Source organism: Odontesthes bonariensis, chromosome 24, assembly GCF_027942865.1.
Source record: "Odontesthes bonariensis isolate fOdoBon6 chromosome 24, fOdoBon6.hap1, whole genome shotgun sequence".
In the NCBI taxonomy this organism is placed as follows: domain Eukaryota; kingdom Metazoa; phylum Chordata; class Actinopteri; order Atheriniformes; family Atherinopsidae; genus Odontesthes; species Odontesthes bonariensis.
Window position 1 is genome coordinate 14,912,954 of NC_134529.1, and position 16,606 is coordinate 14,929,559.

The 16,606-nt window shown below is 41.9% G+C and overlaps 2 protein-coding genes across 2 annotated transcripts; one reads left to right on the plus strand and one right to left on the minus strand.

Moving 5' to 3' along the window:
• Nucleotides 1-1,085: 1,085 nt before the first annotated feature.
• Nucleotides 1,086-7,155, minus strand: LOC142375071 (dihydrolipoyllysine-residue succinyltransferase component of 2-oxoglutarate dehydrogenase complex, mitochondrial-like). The gene is made up of 15 exons (XM_075458992.1): nucleotides 6,991-7,155; nucleotides 5,617-5,650; nucleotides 5,458-5,500; nucleotides 5,137-5,201; nucleotides 4,961-5,035; nucleotides 4,798-4,853; nucleotides 4,589-4,697; nucleotides 4,072-4,221; nucleotides 3,809-3,885; nucleotides 3,593-3,690; nucleotides 3,313-3,443; nucleotides 2,764-2,837; nucleotides 2,568-2,651; nucleotides 2,264-2,431; nucleotides 1,086-2,132 (listed from the first exon to the last, which is right to left on the minus strand). The coding sequence occupies exons 1-15, from the start codon at nucleotides 7,051-7,053 to the stop codon at nucleotides 1,998-2,000; spliced, it is 1,362 nt and encodes a 453-aa protein (XP_075315107.1). The 5' UTR covers nucleotides 7,054-7,155; the 3' UTR covers nucleotides 1,086-1,997.
• A 440-nt stretch (nucleotides 7,156-7,595) lies between these two features.
• On the plus strand, nucleotides 7,596-14,825 carry LOC142375312 (prospero homeobox protein 2-like). Its single transcript, XM_075459302.1, has 5 exons — nucleotides 7,596-7,659; nucleotides 7,791-9,165; nucleotides 9,561-9,662; nucleotides 10,007-10,201; nucleotides 14,057-14,825. The coding sequence occupies exons 2-5, from the start codon at nucleotides 7,792-7,794 to the stop codon at nucleotides 14,222-14,224; spliced, it is 1,839 nt and encodes a 612-aa protein (XP_075315417.1). The 5' UTR covers nucleotides 7,596-7,659; nucleotide 7,791; the 3' UTR covers nucleotides 14,225-14,825.
• The last annotated feature ends 1,781 nt before the right edge of the window (nucleotides 14,826-16,606 follow it).

The window sequence follows — 16,606 nt, forward strand, 5'->3', positions numbered from 1 at the left end:
TTATATGACGGTATTGATATAATTAGCTTATCTAAAAGAACAAGCAAAACAGAATAATTTAGGTAAATTATCTCTCTGATGTGGCTTAATGAAAACAAACAGCTAGCTGCCAATTTCTAATGGGCCATCTTTCATCTGAATGGACACAAAGACTTGAAACCCACATCTTATTGAGCAGTCCAATTGGAAATTCACAGGTTTGGCCAAATTTTGAAGACGAAACAAAAACCTGCCAACAAACCCTTCAGATATCTATGCACCCACTGGCATACGCTGCCAATTAACACGATCTCGAAAGCGCTAATGGAATCTTGAGCGGTCATAAAAGTAAATAATTAAATTAAAGGAGCCCTTGTATCATTGTTTGCCGTATTCAGGCCCATTAGAACCTCTAGTATTCTCATGGTAATTTAATGTTTGGGTTTTTTGTGTTCTCGTAATGAATTCTGTGTTTTTCCTCCAAACAGTGTTGTTCAGACATTTGTGTAGGTTCTGGCAGAGAAACAAAGACGTACATTAGGAGCCATTGTCCCCTGTGATTATTAAAGTAAACAGAATTACTGAAGAGGCATCATACACAGCTGCACACACTTGAGCCCGTGTTTGTGAAGTGGGAGAAAGGGCCAAGCAACCCTTAAGACTTTGTCAGAGACGATCCCATTATTTGAAGCTTCTCAAGAGCTGAGCGGCAGGCAGACTGATGAGGCTTTGAAGATCCATCGCTGGCGCACAACTCGTCCGCAGCAGAGAACTCACGAGCAAAACCGATTTGGCACGAGATAAAATGTTTCAGCGAAGATCGATCGTGGATACAGTTGCCTCGGATTCGTGCCTTCATTATGCCGCCATTATGCTTCTGGGTCCTTTTCAGAAAAGGCCAACGACCGTTCTCTGAATATGAATGTACAGTTCATCTGGCATTAATATGCTCGTGATTAATTCCTGTGATGAATTCAAGTTTACAGAGCGAGACGTCCCAGAAAACTGCCACGAGTTATCCAAACAATCCCAAGTGAACTCCTCGCAATTTAACAACTCTGCACCAATTTGAGACATAAGATTCAGGACATAAAACTCTTGAAAAGTTCGATGTTTCAAGTTCTTTCTTTGAATAATTGTTTCATACATACGACAGGACACTGAAAGTCTGATCCACCTTTGGAGCTCAACATAAAAACCTGCTGTGTGTTTTGAACATTTCTGCTGTCATGCAGCATCGTGCCTTGTGTGTTGAATGAAGAAAAGATGCGTCTGATTGACTCTACGCTACTAATAATATTTAACACTTTGATCAAAGACCTTGCAGCAACAAGGGAGGCTTAAAACATAAAACATTACATATTCAGAACATGTATGACTGTGCAAGGCTGAGCAGGAGGATAACTGACCCGGGTCACATCAGACAGTGGACCTGGATTTAAAGACATGGCAGTGGGACAAACACAACATTTTCCACCCAGAAACCAACAGTTTCAGTAAAACAATACTTTGTTTTACTCTGGAAACCTGCATAAACAATAAAACTCTCCAACTCATTTGGCTTATCTGTTCGGCTCCATTGTGGAAAAAGTGGCCTTGAAGCACCCACTAACAAGCGGGGAGGGGGGAAACATGCAACCAGTGGCTGCGAAAAGAGACAACTGTGTGTATATGTGCGCTGCTTGTTCATCTGAGGATAGAGTAGGTGTAATAACACCCCTGTAAGCAAGATATGTCGCTTTCTGAGCTTGGGCATGTTGTAGAAACCAATTACTAATAGCGGATGGAAAGCTGAGGCCCACATAACAGATACTTCAGATTAATCTACAAGTAACAGCATACTCTTAAGTGCCATGAATGTTGGAACAATATTCCCCTTCAGTTTGACTGAAAACTTAAAAAAAAAAAAAAAAACGGTTTTAAAGGCTATTCTGTGCTATTTGTGCGTTGTCTGCTTTGCGGAGTTCATGTTATGTAGCTGAGTGTCTTTAAAGAAGAGTAACATTTTGGTGGAAACATCACATGTCCAGGAGCAGCACCCGTGGATCTTCCACCACGGCTTTGATCTTGCGTAAGAAAGTGACCGCTTCTCTGCCGTCGATGAGCCGGTGGTCGTATGTCAGAGCCACGTACATCATGGGCCGGACCTCCACCTGCCAAAGCAGCGACTTGTTTTTATTTTGCTTGCACGTGTAAGGATGGCTCACCCATGCAGATGAAGCTTTTACAATTAAAACAAATAAAAAAAATTTAAATGCCTGTCGATTTGACACATAATTCTCACCTCGCCATTGATGGCCACAGGTCGGTCAAAAATGCCATGCATGCCCAGTATCGCCGATTGCGGTGGGTTAATTATTGGCGTGCCGAACATGGAGCCAAACACGCCGCCGTTGCTGATGGTGAACGTTCCTCCGTCCATATCTTCAACAGCAAGTTCATTTTTACGAGCCTGAGAATCACAAGTCAAATGATCTCCAGAACTTTGTGATACAAGTAAAAAGAACAACATTTTATTCAATAACAGGCTGCAGACAGAAATGACAAATATGAGGGGCACAGGGCTCACAACAGTCAGAGATTTTTACCTTTTCTCCCAGTGCATTAATGGCTCTCTCAATGTCAGTGAAGTTCATGGTCTCCACATTACGTATCACTGGTACAACGAGCCCCTACGACGACACGGGATAACATGCGAGATTCGGTTTTGTCAGAGTTACTCAGAATTTAGCAGCAACACTATTTCCGGTATTTCCAACAAGTAGCACAGTTTGAATGTCATACCTTTGGAGTCGCCACAGCAACGCTAATGTCTACATAGTCTCTGTAGATGATCTCTTTGGTTGTGTCATCAATGACTTTAGTAAAAAAAAAAAAACATCCACAGAAAATACAAAACAAGTGAAACGAGAACATTTGACCACTGGTGCTTCAAATGACATAGTTCAATATGAATGTTTCACTGATGACACGGCTCAGAATGCTAACCCAAACCCCAAACGACAGGAGCCATCTATTAAATGGAATCTGTAAATCCACCCCCCTCATCATCAAAGTTTGTGAAAAACATTCAGATTCTCAGTTACTTCTCTCTCGCTGGTTGAAACAGCAGAGCTGGCCCATTTATTATTTAAACTTAAAGGTTCACATGCAGTCAAGGTAACTGATAACAAACACGACTTGCTTATGTTCAGCTGTTTTTTTTGCACACTGCACTTTAAAGAAAGCGGACTGGGATAGAAGTTCCTGCTCAGGCGAAACTGTGAACACCTTTAACTGCCAGCAACATATTTTGGGGGTTAAGAAAGTTTAATTTGGTCTGTGTTCTCTTACCGGCATTGACAGTAGGTTGATCAGTCAGCGCGTGTGCAGCAGCCTTCACAAAAGCTGACATAAAACCCAGTTTGATGTTGTGCTTCTTTAGGAAAGCGTCCTTATAGAGTTTCCTCATCTCCTGAATGTTGCTGAAGCAAAATGTTTGACATCAAAGACGGAAAATCATTTAGACACCTCATGAAATATTCATCCGGTTAAGATTTGCAATCCTAAGGCTTTAGAACAAAGTAAACTGAAGATAGTTGGACTTGTCTCTTCAGAAGCAGCTTCGGCTCACCTCATATCCACCTCGTTGAAGGTGGTCAGCATGGCGCAGGTGTCCTGAGCCTCCTTCAGTCTTTGAGCGATCCTCAACCTCATACGGCTCATCTTCACCTGCATATAAAAAGGACACAAACAGGTGCTCGACATGAGACTGAATGATTTCCTCCATCAATGAGCAGGAAATGGTTACACAGAAAAGGCCACTGGACTGAGAGTGCCACTGTGTTACCCTGTTTTCTCCTCTGACTCCGACTGTAGGAGCAGCAGCTGGTGCTGGAGCTGCAGGAGTGGGTCTGACAGCAGAAACTGCACAAAGAAGCGAAGAAGTGAATGACAGGAAGTGACACATTTATAAAGATATAATCAAGGGACACATCATGCTTGTATGTAACCAGTTTACAAGCTGTCATAAGTCAATATCAACTTCTAGGGAGCAAAAGAGATGAACACGTTTGTAGATGAAATAAGTGAATGAATGAAGGCTTTACACACCAGGTGTGGCTGGGGCAGCCTGTGGTGGCACAGCAGGCGTGGCAGCAGGGGTTGAAGCCTCGGGCAGAGGCTGTGGTGGAGGAGGGGCTGCAGCCGCCGCTACAGGAGCCTCTGCAGCCGGAGAGGGAGCAGCTTTAACAGCTGCAGCAGCTAAAACGTTCAGGGGGGAAGAGTGAAAACTGTAGTTTGGATCTAATGATTCAGAAAATACACATTTTGCATCAGTAAGTTTCACTTTTCTCATAATTCAACAAATGCCAAATCTCGTTTTCATCCATATAAACATTTCTCATCAGATCACCAAAGATGCCAGCTGTGTGTGGCCTTCAGTGTTAGCAAGACGTTTAAACGCGCTACATTTAGTCTCCGACATCAGGAACGGGGACCATAACACCAGGTAGGCGTGGAAAAGTAACTGTATAAAAGTCTTAACTGATGGAAACACTGACGCATCGGAGAAGCTTGGTCTGTGTCGTAAAATTAAAAACGTTGAAAGCTGATGTTTAATTAGGCGAACCTCCTTTCCGTAGTTTGAAAAGGGGCGTTCCTCCTTCAACTCTCCCACCGTCGGGCACCAGCAGTTCCTCAATCACGCCGGCTCCTGGAGCGGGAACTTGTACCGACGTCTGCACACACAAAACAAAGACGTTTGGCGGGATTTTCATGTGGAAGGGGACAAAAAGAAACAAAACTCGGTTCGAATTGGACTGGTTTTGCTCCTCATACCTTGTCCGTCTCAATTTCACACACCACTTCATCTTCTTTGACCGAGTCGCCCACCGCTTGGCATTAAAATCAAGAGAATGCAAGTTCAATGCAGGAAATAAATACCATCTCGTTGACAACGCAGTACACCAGCGACATTTTACCGGTGGTGACATATACCAACCTTTCTCCCACCTCACGTCCCCCTCTGTCACTGATTCTGCGAATGCAGGAGTGTTGACTGTGACCACTTCATCCCCTGAAAGGAGGAAAAAAAACACATACTGACAGTGACTGTGAATGTCATTTAAGGCAGAGCTGAGATGTATACGTGATGCAGAATAGTGCTGAGGTTCATACTGTGAACAGCAGACGTCTTGAAGGATCTGATGTGGAACACACTCAGTGATGACAGAAGTTCACCGCTAAATGTCAAGAAGAAGATTCAAGACAAATTTAACAAAAAGGCAATTCCCCAAACCAAGCTCCTTGATGGCTGCAACCGTTTTCATAGGCTGGCTGGCACATTAAATGACTGAATTCGGGGGTAGTTTATTTGTGGCAAAGTGAAATAAATATTGACCAGATTTATCATGTTCAGATCTAAGGCTGAGACTCTCCTGTGAGGTTTGTGTTTACTGATGAGTATTCAAAGACAGACCCACAGAGAAGAGCACTTACGGCTGAGACTTCCTGTGAACCGGCTGGCTGCGGAGAGAGTGACCTTAAAGTGGGGGGAAAAAAAAGGAAAGAAAGAAACAAGGATAATCAGCAAACTCGAAACTCTCCTGTTTGTCTCAAATCCAGCTGACGTGCGGGTGCAGAAAGAAGTAAACTTACCTAAAAATCTTTGTCGGGTCAGCGCATTACAGGTCTAACAATGAAAAAAAGGTAAAGATTAAGTGTGTGTGTGTGTGGGGTATCTTCAACTAAAACATGACTTAGATACTTGACTGGACATCAAAAAAGTTGCACAGAAACCACAGAAAACACCATACATTTAACAGGTTTGTGTATTCCTCGGGGTGTTGCCAACTAAAAATCTAAACCGCCTGCTAAGTAGGCCAAATGTAATCAAAAACAAAGGAAAAAGAGTTTTGTATTAACAAAAACCAGAAGAACAATCCATTACCTCTCCCCCAGTACAGTTTCAAAACTTTTTAATCAGATAAACCGCTGGATTTTTCCAGAGCTGACAAAACAGACTGCGGTAAAGCTACACCATCGCTGTTAGCTATGACTCATACGTGTGTGTGTGTGTGTGTGTGTGTGTGTGTGTGTGTGTGTGTGTGTATTCAAGGGGCCGGGCCACTGGAGAAGAGGCCCGTTTGTCTAGATCTTGCCGTTTTCACATGGTCACCCAGAGCCAAAACCCACTGATGCGAGAATCCTCGTCAGAAGTGGACCGAATCATCTAAAATTCATCAAACTACACGCAGATGTATGTATGCTGTAGACTCTCCTCTCCCTCCCCCCCCCCCCCCCCCCCCCCCCCCCCCCCCAAGAAGACTGCAGCCATCATTATTGCACCTGTACATATCCTGCAACTCTGAAAAATGTTAAAAGAGAAGTTTCTCACATCTTTCAGAGGCCGTCCACAAACAGTCCATTCTGAGTGAAACACATTGATATCTGTTTTGGAGTACAAAGAATCGGGATGTTGAACAAAATGTACCCGGCTTTGTTTTTCTGGACTGACAGAATAAAACACCCCTGAGCGTGTCTCAGTGTTTGGGGAGAGCAGACTGTTCTGCTGCGAGAGGAACTTCAGTCTAATCTTCGTTTCCCTCTCAAATCGGTATAATAAATCTGTTGTCTGATCAGTGCAGGGTCCTAATACCTGTTGTATACGTGTGGAGTGGGTTATTTCTGCTATAATTACACTGCAGCATAACACGGCTACACCAGTATGAAAGTATATCGGTGGCTGATAACAGAGATGGTCATTGAACATGTCAAGTTATGGTTGACTAATGAGCTGTAACTGTTTGCCAGAAAGTTTTCATTCAAGACCGTAATATAGTTTTAGTCAAATTTCTGCAAACACTGCCCTGAGCCTCTTAACCAACATGAGCTTCCGCTGAGGTTGTCAGTATGTCTGTTTTTTTTGTTTTGTAAACGAGGCCGCTGCCTGTCAAGCTAACAGCTGCTGAGCCGTTAGAGCTCAGTTAGCTAACAACACAGGCTCATGTCACCGCTTCCCGCTCGACCTACCTGGCTCGCCGCCGATAGAGAACGGCCAAGCGTCCGGTAAACACACGGGCACCGTGATAACATCTCGCTGACAGGTTACCACCTCCGTGTTTGTCTCCCAGACTGAGGCTGAGGCAGCGGTACGGAAGCTCGCTGCTCCCCGGCGCGGAGGCGGTCCTACGGTGAGGAACCACTGCGGCTGACCGGGAGGGGGTCCACTGTGCGAGGCGGCTGGAGCGGGGAGCCGATATTAACCATACTGAAATACAATATGAGCACGAATCTTATTTTTTTATTCAGACAAAGCTTGAATTTGAATTATTGGATTTTTTTTTCCTTTGTCAACGAATAAAAAATTGTGTCAAGATGACAGGACTGTACCATTATCTGTCTGCTCTGACAGAATACAAGTAGTAGGCTACAACTGGTCCTTATAGAAATTGTAGTATACGTTGTCTTATAATACTCATGCACTTGTCAAGTTTCAAAACTATAGTAACAGCCAACAGGGTTGTCTGATTCAGATAATAGAATATTAAATGATATGACAGGCAGGGATGGGATGGGGCATATTAGACCACACCTCCTGGTTTCTAAAGGGACTCTCAGGGTCCTCTATAAGTGAGTCCTCCTCTCCTCCTTGAAGCTTCGGGACTGTATCCTCCTCTGGTCTTTTCGAGAAGGCTTCAGGTAGGTTATCAGCTGTTTGTGGTTGATATAGCTCTATAAATGAGAATGCTATAAGACAATCTACAGCTTTATTTGCTTCATGACATTACAAATGACTTTTTTCTTTCACTATCTTTTTTTAACCAAACAAGCATGATTCAAAGTCTTTGGAGCAAAGGCATGTATTCATCCGGCAACACTTGCCACGATGACTGCACCCCGGAGCATCTTGCCTCTCTTCAACCTGCACCTGTGGCATCAAATTCAGATGCATCGGGTGTTTTTGTGACCTCACACAAAGACAGCGAGAACATGAAAACTCTGCCAGACGTGTCCTTCTACAGCAGTGGTTCAACGTTGTTGTGTTCCAGCCAAATGGAGTTCAATTTATCCAGAGAAAGTAGCGTTGGACATTTATCCCAGAGAAGACACCCATCTCCTGCCTCTTATGGTCACCATGACTGGAGCCTAAAGAGTGGCCATCAAGCAAAGCGTGCCAGAGTCGAGAACATCATCAAAGGTATGACCTGCACAGATGTGACAACAAGCGAGCGTGAGGAGACCGACTACATGCAGGAGGATGAAGCAAATGAAGAAGTGGCTATACCTCCGAAACACACGGAGAGAAGTGGATCTGAAAGGATGAGAAGCATGGGTCAAAACCAGGCGACAAGAAAGCAGCTTGAGAGACAGCATGAGCACCTCAGAGAGCTCAGGACAAGATTCAGTCACATGGATGGAGCAACTGAGAGCACACGTGGCCGCGAAGAAGAAAGATACCCCAGCTGGAGGGACACCCCTGAAACTTCTCCAGGTGACGCATTTACAGATTCATGCGGCGAGTTTGAAAGCAACACGGACAGAAAACATCAAGGGTGGAAGAGGGTGAAGCCGATGAATTACTTTCAATCCAAACCAGAGCGAGTTAAACTAATGGCAGACGTGTTAAAGTACGAACTGTCCAGAGCTGTGAGCAGGAGCGTCGACTCCATTTTCAAAAGCATGCCGCTCTTGCAGCAGCCACCAAATGATCTGGAGAATTCCATGACTGCCACACCTCTTCAGTCATCAGTGTGTGCGGAGAACAAGTTAGAATTTTCTTGTTGTGGGACAGAGGAGGTCCAAACAGAAGCTCTGTCGCTGGTCGTACAAAAGCCTCATCTGGAACGACCCAAAAAGTTTGTTCCCCAATCCAGGTCGACGCCTCCCCATCGTGCACAATCTCCAACTCCATTCAGCCATGACTCCGCTCTGCATGAAGATCGAGCATCAGAGAGGAATCCCAGTGCTGACCATCTACATGCTCTCAGATGCTTGCAGGATGGATGCTCCGAAGCTGGTCAAATAAAGCCGGACGCACACTGGAATTTGGTCGCAGTAAAATCGAAAGTGAACTCCAGATCTGTGAGCAGCCCACAGCCCACTCGCACTGCGTCAGTGGATCCGATGCTTTTGGAAAGCCTGTGTCTCCCGCATGTGAAGATGGAGTCTGACAGCCTGATGAAAAATAACCTGTACATGCTGAACGTATCCTTCAGAGGTTTCTATTATTGAAGTGCAGTATTTGATGTTGTGCGTCCTCTTTTGGCTTTAAGTCCATCTCAGCAGAGGCAGAAAGCTCCTAATATTCAGTTATCAAAGCTTGCGAACCCCCTCCCGACAACCCTTCTGCTCATTTGAGTTTTAAATAAAACAGTGTCATAAGCCTAATCTGTCAGTAAGCTGTTATGGTCAACAATTTAACACCATACAGCATGCAATATATGCTCCCTTTGATCTTTGAAAAGCTTAAGAAAGGGGCAGTCTCTCCTCATCTCGGGAGCTATAATGAATTCTTGGGAGAGAAAACGCCCGTGGCCTCGTTAAGAAAGAAAGCTGTCCCATTGTGTTTGAGTTGCATCCTTAACGCCGGGGCTCTGTAGGAGGGTCTGACAACTAACCACCTGAAGAAAGCAAAGCTCATGTTCTTCTACACTCGCTACCCGAGCTCGCTGGTACTGAGGATGTGTTTCCATGATGTGCAGGTGAGAAATTTACTGACAGAAATAGAGCCTGATAAAAAAAAATATCTATGTTTTACATGTTAGCATCAACCATATTGTCTTTTTGGGAACTAAAACACAAATGTAACAAAAACTATTTGATGACAAAGTTTCGTCATCTCTGTATTTTTTAAAGCTTCATTTAAAAAAATGCATCTGTCAGCAGTTTAAATCCATGAAGAATGAGTAGAAAAACGACACGACAACATGGTTATGGAGTTCACTGGTTTTATTTGCTCTCCGTCTACAGAACAAATGATGTTTCAAATGATCCGCTGTTGTCCCCCTTCATCAGCTCTCTTACCTGCCGTGTGTGTCGTCCTCAGTTCACGCGCTGCATCACCTCGCAGCTCATCAAGTGGTTCAGTAACTTCAGGGAGTTTTACTACATCCAGATGGAGAAGTTTGCCCGAAGCGCTCTCCTGGAGGGAGTGGCTGACATGAGGGATCTGACTGTGGGCAGAGAATCAGAACTTTTCAGAGCTCTTAACATGCACTACAACAAAGCCAACGACTTCCAGGTGAGGGAGGACTGATGGTTATATTTAAATATTGATGACCCCCCCCCAGAGGTGAGTCAGTATATTTGAGGAGCAAGGATCCTGAATTGTCACGCAGATATTTGTTATGTCTTTTGTATTTTGGAAAAAAGTTTGGTTATTGTCTCACGTGCAGTTCAAAGCTGGTAACTAGAGCCTTTCTCAGTAGTCTCAATCTTTTTAAACAGCCAGCTCCAGATATATATTTCTATTTTTCACTTTAGAGGGCTATGTTTAATGTCTCTTTTACGAGTAATATGACAACATGAAATTGTAAAGGACTCCTGATGTGACAAATTTTTTGGTCATTTTGGCATTCTGAACAGATTGGTTCAGAGAGAGGGGTGATGTGTTAAAAGAAACAACAACAATTGTCGAGTTTATATAAGCCGCGCCACTTAAAAACACAGTTAAATAAATAGAGTAATAAGTTATAAAATGGCACGGGGCACAGTGAAAGACAGGAGACAATAAAACAAATCGGCATCATAAGACAGTCGGATGGAGGTCCGACTGTTTAACAGCAGCCTAAATTAGTCCAATACTTTGAGGAAGATGATGAGGAGGAGGGTTGGAGCTGAAAGTGCGTATAGAACAAAGGTGCTATCACTTTTGGTCTAACCGCTGTAACAGGGGGAATTAAAGTTATTTGAGGGCTGGTGGAGGATAGAGGAGATATACGGAGATGTAACCAGCAGTAAAGAGATCCAGCAGAATTGAATCATTTATTCTAAATTCTTACAGAAGACAGCGTAGGATGCGACAAGTCTTAACCATGTTAGTGGACAACAGGCCGATGAGTCTAACTTGACATCTCTGAAAGCTGCGAGGTGTTGTGTTAACACAGCTAATGCGAGTGGCCACAAAGCCCCTCGTGTTGCATAATCTGCCCGATACGCACAGTCATGATGCAGCTGAACTGTCCACGTGAACACTCTTAATATTCACCCCCGACCAGAGCAGGTTGGTCGACAGATTAGCCAGTTTACTCATTCATTTTCCCACAGAAAGCCACAGGCTCACAGGTAAAAAATTGTGCTTGGACATTAACTGTTGCATCATAATGAAACAGGGACCAGTGCGAGCGTTGCTTTAGAGCTTTTAGTTTTACAATGAAAAAAAAAGTCACATCCCCACCATTATTTGTTATAATTTACATTTATAAATCAACAAGATTTTCTGTCTATGAGTTTATTATAGTGACATTTGATAGATTAGTCACAATACATCCTTATATAGCAGTTTATAAGAGTTTTCTTTTTTTTTTTTTAATGTTAACCGCGGAAGTGTCACAGTGTCAGAAGTCTGAAGATTTACTTCAGCTCTAGTTTGGGAGACAACAAAACAAGTCATTAGAAAATACTGGTTTGAAATCAAGGTTAGTATTATCTACAGCTTTAACACAGAAAGAAAGGTGATTAGGTAGTTCTTCCACACCAAAGCAAATGAAAGATCACCAATTCAGTATAAATGAAATCATTACGTAATTAAATTAAAGACAAAGCATTTAAAAACAACAGGTCAAGCTAATTTGAATTGTTTTACTGCAGCTATTTTGAAGTGACTTGAAAAAACAATACAAAAATTCAAATTTCCAGGACGGGACTGATAAAGGGCAGCAAGAGGATGACACGTGGGGTTTCATCGGTATGTTTTTACTTCTTATTTAAGAGTTGAGTACATGATTTTCCCAACAGGCAACCTTAATGAGGCTGCCGTGTAAATGCGGAGTAAAACCCCGGATTTGATGCAGTGCCCTCTTAAACCTGTAGACCAACCTGGTGAATGCTCTGCACATTTCCACATCAATGTTACTTGAGAACAGGAACACTGGTGTCTTTGCAATTTGAATTTGTCAAACGCCCGCAGGGAGGTGAACGCTAAACAGTAGCCCCATCTTAGTGCTTACACTAGAGATGTGGTTACACATTAGTGGCATTTATGAGAACAGAAAACCGCTTGTAAGACTGCAGAACTCCACTGGTTACCTCTTTACTGCATCAGCCTTTTGAGCAAGCACCTGTATTTTCTATTTTCATTCATTTATGTTATGCTGAGTTAGTCATCCCCAGGAAAATGACTAAAAAGAAATGATGAAGCCTTATTCTGCAGCACAGGTGTATATTCGTTTAGCAGGAATTAGATGTTTTGTTTCCATCGTGTAAGTCCTTCTTCCACGACTACAGATTCTAGGAATATTGGCAGAGTTGATGGAAACAAAATTGCAGCAAATGCTTAGGGCAGTGAATTTGTTCCAATCAGAGGAGGCTGGGGGTTTTCGGGAGAGGGGGCGACCTCCTTAAAGTCTGCTTTAGGTTTTTAGATGTGCAAAGGGGTTGAAAACAAATGGCAGCTTAACAATAGGTGAAAATGGGTTCAGTCACAATTTCAATGCGATTGAAAAGTTTTCTTTTTTCTTAATTAAGGAACAGGGCAAAAAAAGAAGTCCAATTTGATCTTAGATGTTCTGTAATACTCAATTTTGCCTTATGAGACTTGTGTGCATCACTACATTGTAGTGGGAAAAGTTTGGCTTCATGTCTTTATACCAGAAAGTCAAGCTGAACAGTTCAAAGGGCACAAAGAGTCATTTTCTCAAAAGAAACTTTGAAAATGTGCTGGCAAAAAAAAACTATTTTCCCTGGCCTGTTCATAAAGAAAGGAGAGAAATCCATTTTTACTTAAGCTTAGAAATTTGACTGAAATAATTACTCTTTTCTTACTTGGCACTCAGGGCTTCTGTGGTTAATCTCCTTAATATTTATGTTTTCTGAGTCATTAATACTGATGAATTGGAAAAAACCCAAACAAACAAAAAAGTCAAATAAAGTAAAATCCGTTTTAGTGGCCAACTTAAAAGTGAAATAAAGACTTTTTCTTTTTAAGACTCTCACTGCTCTGTAGAGTGAAAAGAAAACCTAACTGTGTAATTTCCGACTTCTTATTTTAATTAAATGCAGACTTAAACATTTACACTCAGCAGCTCCATTATTAGTTGGACCTGTGCGATTGACAGTTAAATCAAATATGTAATGAGCTTCAAAGAAGGTCTGATCAAGTTCAAACCATGCAGCAGAATGAGACAAGGCTATGGTTAGTTTTTTATATATATATATATATATATATATATATATATATATATATATAAAAATGTATTCCACAATTGGTTATGGGAAGTACTGTTCTTAAGTAAAAATTCAGTGTTTGAGATTAAAGTGTTTACTATTAAAACAAGAGGAAAAGATTGAAAGTAGACAAAAAAATGACTGCGGGTGTTTCAACAGTTTTGTGAGCATGCTAATCCCTGACCACAGTGAACACATCTCGAGGTCACTGAACTCGAGTGGAATCCAGTTACCAGCGTATCTTTCTTTTAATTTTGGGACATGATCTAAGTGGAGAACCACATTGCAAAGGTGCTGCCCACAAATCTGCAAAAACTTTGTGACGCTGTCACCTCGATGTGGAATATCTGTAGAATGTTCATTCCAAACTTTTCTAAACACCACTTCTTAGCTCTGTGCGAGTCCAATTCCTGCATATTAAGTCACTTTAAAAACTAAATGTGCCCATTAAAACATTATAAAAGTAAGTTTTGTACTGTAGTTAATGGCATGTTTCCGTCCTTTCAGATGGTTTCAAACTGTTCTCAGCATTAGCCTCTTCATTAAGCGTTGATTTGTTACTTACCTTGACTGGAAGACCAGAACTATCTGAAATGTGATACTAATCTACAACCCATACCCCCCTCTGTCAAAGACACAGATTTAGTGAAAAGACAGCATGTTGCACCTCTATAACCCCAACCACTTCTAATCTTCTCATATGGATTCACAGGTCCCCGAAAGGTTCCTAGAAGTCGCTGAGATTACACTCAGAGAGTTTTACGTCGCCATTTCAATGGGCAAAGACTGCGATCCATCCTGGAAGAAGGCAATCTACAAGGTGATCTGCAAACTGGACAGTGACGTACCAGATGAATTTAAAAGACAACCTTGTGGATAAAAACAAACAAAACAGAAGACATCGTGCCACAGCAGTTCGTCACAACGTGGACTTGCTCATTTTTTCCGTGTGCAATCCGTTTCAAATGTCAAGTATTTCAGATCATTTGTCCATTGGAGCCATTACAAAGTTGTTACTGTTTAACATGCCCGGACATGTTAAATAGTAATATAATTTTCAGGATGGAAAAATGTTTTGTTCAGAGAGGTATCTTCAAGTTACAGAGAACAGTTTAAAAAGTTTTAAGAAACATTTAAAAAATAAAATAAATAAATAAATACAAAAAAGTTCACACCAAGGTAGGAAAATGTTTTATGTTCAGTACAGCAAATTACTTTCACAAGAATGTATGTGTAAATAGATGAATATACACACACACACACACTGCAGCTTCAATATAGCTGACAAAACAGTCTTATTTCCCTCCCTCATACTTACCAAAAGGATCCATTCATTCACTATCTGGCAGTCCACAGGCACATTAACACAATGTCTTCATCTGGAGTGATGCGTTTGACATTACTCTTGTCTTCAGTTTCTCCAGTAACTGTGTTGATGGTCCAGGTAAAATTCAGATGCGTTAAAAAAAAAAAAAAAAGAATTCTGCTTCTGAGTGCTGACTTCCTTTGGTGCTCCGCGAGTTTAGTAGATGTAAAATGAGTTGAAAAGGCAAATCTCTGCTTCTGCTCCATATTAAAAACAGACTGTGTGGAAGATTGAAGTAGAAACCAGGTCTGAAAAGTGAGTGTGGCTTCTTTTTTTTTTTTTTTGTTTTAAAGAAGAAACAGACCCTAAAGGCATCCTGACACATATTTAATCAGCATTAAATGGAAGGTGCCTGTTCTTACTAGCAGTGCTTTCACCAGAGAAGAAGAAATGATTAGAAATGCAGTTAATAATACATTTAATGGAATTGAAGGATGCTTCCATGTAACCAGGCTATCGAGCTAGCTAGTATTTACCACCATCTTCGTGGTGTAGTCTAAATATTACCACAGCCAAAGATAATATATCTAGGCACTTTTTCAGGCATTCTGACCAACTAAATATTTCAATATGGTTGCATTGTGGGCAGATTTATTTGCGAAAATCATTTTGCCCATCAGTCTACGCTCAGAATCCCATCACGATAAGAAATCACACCTTTTAAGACTAATCTTAAATGATCTTTTTCTCCCGTGTGTTCAAATCAAAAGCTAAAATATGCACTTGAAATGTGTTTAGGATCAGATTAAATGGAATGGACAGTTTAGAAAGAAACACAGTCATGTGTGAAAGGAAGTTACACTTTAAGTCAGGACAAAAAGAAAGAAATAGACATGAATGAATCAATCAATCAAGCCTTGAAGTCAAAGTAACTTCAAGATCTGTGCAGATGTCTGACTAGAACAATAGAAACAGCTGAAGGATTGTGATGTGCAATACATTTGGAAATAAGAGGACATTTCCTAAAGATGCTAGAATGAAAGATCATCAAGAGAAGCCTTGGCCAGGAGGGCGAACAAGACTTTAGCCTCTCATAAACCATTTTCCTGTTGCAGTGCTCGTTCAGAGCCAGCGCTTTACTTAGAACGTGTTGTCTTTCAACCACCAAAGCAGTAGCACCAGCTCTTTACTGGTCCTAAGCAAAAAAAACACTTACATCAGGGGGTGGGGGCAGGGTTATGGAGACCAACCAGACCCAATTTGTAATCACTCCGTTTTAAAATCTAGTCTGAAGAAGGAAGGATGAAAGAAGGAAGCACACAGAGCAGCACTGAAATGGCCATTTTTGTACTGCATTTAAAAAGTGTTTGCAACTATATTCATAAACATCTGGCGTCTTTAGTTTAACATGCTGGCGTCTGTAGTTTAACATGCTGGCATTCGTAGATCCTGCCTGAACGACTTTTGGAAATCCTGTTTGCAACATGATCCAAGAAAACTGGCCAGAGTTTGGAAGACTTTCTTCAGCATTGCAAACAGCCTTTACAAACACCGACAGCTGTTTCCAACAGCATTCATAAATGCAGACTGTGGATACTGAGATGACATCTTGCAGGGAAAACGACATAAACGTCGATGTCCCCTAGAGGAATTCAGACTGCAGCAGAGGGAGGTTCTAAGGATGAATTGGAAGAGATTTTATAAATGGATCTGGCTCAGTTTTAAAGAGGTTTGAAAGCTGAACCTTCTCTGAACTGGCTCCAGTCCAAATAAACCAAAAAAAACACAGTAATGCCAGCTGGACTTTAAAGGAAAACTCAAACTTTTTAAACTAATGGAGATTTAGAGCAACTGCAGGAAAGAGGACGAATGGAAATGATCAATACGTGTGGAGTCTCAGGCAAGAAGACAAGCAGCTGCTCTCACTGTTAAAAGAGCCTCTGAGCATGTTGATAA